Source organism: Azolla caroliniana, unplaced genomic scaffold (genome assembly GCF_043228905.1).
Source record: "Azolla caroliniana isolate FFs.n. ecotype wild unplaced genomic scaffold, voAzoCaro1.0.p SCAF_5, whole genome shotgun sequence".
Lineage (NCBI taxonomy): Eukaryota > Viridiplantae > Streptophyta > Polypodiopsida > Salviniales > Salviniaceae > Azolla > Azolla caroliniana.
The window spans coordinates 15274963-15279130 of record NW_028230440.1 but is presented as its reverse complement, the minus strand read 5'-3'; the positions used below and the strand labels follow the sequence as shown (position 1 = coordinate 15279130).

The window sequence follows — 4168 nt, the reverse complement described above, 5'->3', positions numbered from 1 at the left end:
ATCAATTATTGCGCTTAATTGGTATAAGCTTCAATAAGATGGTATTAGATAATCGTTCCTTAAGCTGTATGATTAATATATCATGATTCATGCGTTGTGTGTTTATTTAGAAATCCCATGCCACTGTCATTAAATCATAATTTTTGCATGGTTTCAAAGCATACAAGAGATTTAAAACTAAGCCAGCATAGTATATGAAATCTGATCTAGTTTCATGCATATATGCAAACAATATTTGGCTAAACGTTGCAGAATTATATTTGATCACAACTTCAGTGAGGGAGAGTATATATTAGCTCTGCCATTCTCAACTATTATGTCCATTTGGAAGGCTCGTGCATAGTACATGAAATTCTGATATAGTTACATGCATATACAAACAAGCATATTTGGCTAAACGTTGCAGAATTATATTTGATCAAACATTTGGTGAGGGACTGGACTATATATTAGTTCTGCCATTCTCAAGTACTATATCCATTTGGAAGGCTTGTGCATTGCTGTAGTGTAGCTGGTATTTTAAAGAGAGCGAAATAGGGTAATAATTTAAATCTTTTGCACAAACAGATAATCATGTCCATGCACATTGCTGTAGTGTAGTTGGTATTTTAAAGAGAGCAATAGAATAAATAATTGAAATCTCCAGACAAACAGATAATCATGTCCATATTGTGTGCAAGTGGACATATTTCCATTAACTTGAAACCACTATGGAAGGTCGGCATTCTGTAGACATCAAAATTTGAGATTTCCCCACATCCCTGCGACTCAGGTGGTCTACACTAGTAGTAGTAGTAGGCTATGATGGGTTATTAGTATCATTGTGAAAACGCACAACGATGCAAGTTATATTGTCTGCACTTCCTTTCCTCAAGGCCTCTTCAGTAAGCCGTCTGGCTGCCTCTTCAGCATCAGGAATTGACTGAACCATTGAGACTGCGTCCTGATTTTGTCCACCCAACAATCTCAGAAAGGTGGCCCAAAAACTTATAATTTCAACCTAAAAACCACTAGTTTCTTAACCTGGTTAGTAACAACGTCCCATAGACCATCACTAGCAAGCACCAAAAACTCAACCTCGTTATTAACGATCTCCTCCTACATCAAAATGACCACATGAGTGATCCACTCCTTTTGCTGTAATATAATCAATGAAGATCAAACATAATGAAGATCAGTGAATATAATCAATGAAGAGTGTGTGAAGACCCACTTGGACTTCAGGTTCAGCCACAACATATTGCTTCAGCAAACGATCTCCAAATGCACGTGATACCGCAAGGACACCACCCACTCTCCACGTACCAGCCCACATCACAACTCCTCCTGCTTGCTCAATACGTTGACGCTCATCTTTTCGGTTCGGTTTATGATCATTGGAAAGTGCAATGGCTGCAATTCTGAAAGATTTTATACATCTACATCTACATCTACATCTACATCTACATCTACATCTACATCTACATCTATAATCTATAACTATAACCTATATCATCTACATCTATATCTATATACATATATCACATTTATGCATACAGCTAGTCCAAGTCATACGAAGAGCTAGGAGTTGGCACCAGCTCGGCTCAAGCCTAAACCGAACCATTAAACTGTCTTTAAACAGTCTGGCAGTTCGGTTCGGTTCGGTTTACGCTTGAGCTTCCTTAGCTGGTTTGAGCTTGGTTTGGCTCAAGCCGAACCAAACAGGTTTGGCCTTAACTGGTTCGCAAACCAGGTAAGCCTTAATTGGTTTGGATAAACCAGTTTATGCTTAACTGGTTTGGCCAAAACCAGTTAAGCCTTAACCGGTTTAGGAGCCGGTTTGGTTCAAGTTTGAAAACTCCCAAACCAGTTTGGTTTGGACAAGGACAAAACTGAACCGTTGCTGATTCCTACTGAGAGCCTAAAACAAGTATAAGTTGTATAAGACGGTGTCATTTGTATTTTTGAAAAACGAGATAGTTTACATAGTAAACTTCATCAGGTGAGCTGTTTTCTGCAAATGGTTCACTTTTGGAAAAAAATAAAAACTAACTCGCTAACTACTTCTACCAAATATGTTAACTTCTCTGCACCTTTTCTGTGCTACTAGGAATCAAAGGGAGAACAAAAGGATCACTTGCCCAAGTTCACAGAACCATTTGCCCATTCTTCATAACTAACTAACGGTAGAAAAGAAGATACAAATTGATTAAGGAATTGCCCATGAGAACAAGTCTTACCTTGACCAGCCCTACAAATCACCGCTCTGGAATCACCAACATTGGCGACCAGTAATCGGTCACCCACGAGCACTGCAGTGGAAGCAGTTGAGCCAGCATCTCTATGTTGTTGACTGTTCTCAGCTTTCAGATACTCGGAATCTGTTTGTTGATATGTCTCCACTAAAAATATGAGTTTGGGTTAGTTCTTTCGCATTAGCTGAAGACACCATAGGCATCAAGTTGAATATCTGGTATTGCACAATCACCTGACCACATTTCATACCTATTGCAGAAGTGGTATCAGATATAAAACTTGGATGTTTGATCAAATTTTCAAATAAGTTTTTCTGCACATAGTCTGCTGCACGAGAGCCACCATGACCTGTGAAAAAACATTCACAATTTCAATACAAACTCATCAAAAATACGAAAATTATGACCAAGAAGCATTGCAATGTACATGTACCATCAAATACGCCAAATAAGCCAACAGTGTTGTCATCAACTAGAGCGAACCGAGCTTCGTAGAAATCCTCCATGAATGCTCGTTTTCCCCGCAAGCTGGAAAAGCCATAGCTGCATTTTGCATTCTCACTGTACAGTCCAAATAAGTGCATTTTTAAAACAATGATACAATTTCATCACCTTGATACAAAAGAAACTGCCTTGACCCTACACTTAGCTCATAAGCTACAAGCAGTCAACGACTAAGTCGATTCTTATTGCACATGGAGGCTAGAATATGCAAGTGAGGAATCAATATTAAAATGTGCATGCTGCAAATGACATAAGGATGCAAAAATGACAATAATGCAAAATCCCCAGAGTTGATTTGAAGGGAAGAGAGAACCTTGTATAGACGCTTCTTTCAGGAAACAAAATACATAATGCAAATAAATCATTAGTGACTAAATCATAAACAGCCTGCCTTTCTTGCCCCAACCTACAAACCATCTTTGGGAATCATGTCGCAAAACAACATGGTGCCTCATAATTTGGTGATACAAGAACAAAGAATGCCACCTTAGTCTCATGGAAACCAGACCAATAAAAATAGAACTATCCAATCAAGGCTGCCTCAAAAGTTTAACATTTTGGCCCCCCAAGGGAATGAAATGCGACAGACAGACAGACAGACAGTCTGACCTTTGACCCCCTCCACTTGCCTCTCCACTTGGGGGGTCACCCGCTGACAGGATCGAGTTGAGGCAGCTCATACCTTCCCCACCAGCTACGCTGAAAGAGAAGAAGCAATACAGAGAAGAGAAACACACGAAATTAACATCACTGGAGATACAGAGAACAATCAAAACTTGAGAGGAACACCGTTTATACACATTCTCCACGCGGTGCTTTTGACTGTGTAGAAGGAAGCCAGATCTTTTGTGGAATGTGGAAGGAATCTGTCGGCTAATCCAATTCAGCGACGAGGAGATAGATGTTGCAAGATATTTTAGTGCTTTGTCACTGCACTGAGTGAGAGAGAGAGAGAGAGAGCCACTCTGCTAAGACGAACTTAATCGCATACATACATACATACATACATATATATATACATATATATATATTTATATACATATATCATATATGTATGTATTGTATGTGTTGTGGGGATAAAAGCGGTTGTTGCCCAAGGTATTTGGCTTTAGAATGTAGTGCTCTCTAACTAATTGAATGGGAAAGACGACAGGGATTAATAACGCCACACATGATTGACTCACAATCTTGTCTATGTGCTCACTCAATCTCTCTCTCTCTCTCTCTCTTTCTCTTACATCCTCTGTGTTTACCTAATTGTTGCATTCCAGATAACCGACTATGTACTCGATGTTTTGCATAAGCTTTCGCAAGTATTCTTTTACATGGTATCAGAGCGCGAGGGTTGAGAATCGTCTACAGCCAACAGAAAAGCGAGCGAAAGTCAACACATAGATGAAGAGTTACCTTCCAAACAACAAAAACATGGA

General features: G+C 39.3%; 1 protein-coding gene across 2 annotated transcripts; it reads right to left on the bottom strand.

Annotated features, from left to right (window-relative positions):
- Nucleotides 1–566: 566 nt before the first annotated feature.
- Nucleotides 567–3631, bottom strand: LOC147864211 (putative protein phosphatase 2C 59). 2 transcript variants are annotated; one of them, XM_087320242.1, is made up of 8 exons: nt 3528–3631; nt 3348–3437; nt 2668–2795; nt 2485–2583; nt 2220–2381; nt 1214–1392; nt 1024–1098; nt 567–943 (listed from the first exon to the last, which is right to left on the bottom strand). In XM_087320242.1, exons 2-8 carry the CDS (start codon nt 3416–3418, stop codon nt 800–802), a joined length of 858 nt encoding a protein of 285 aa, XP_087176368.1. In that variant the 5' UTR covers nt 3419–3437; nt 3528–3631; the 3' UTR covers nt 567–799. The 2 variants fall into 2 exon arrangements, with proteins under 2 accessions (XP_087176368.1, XP_087176369.1); XM_087320243.1 differs by having other exon boundaries at nt 3348–3440; nt 3610–3625.
- Between the last annotated feature and the right edge of the window lie 537 nt (nt 3632–4168).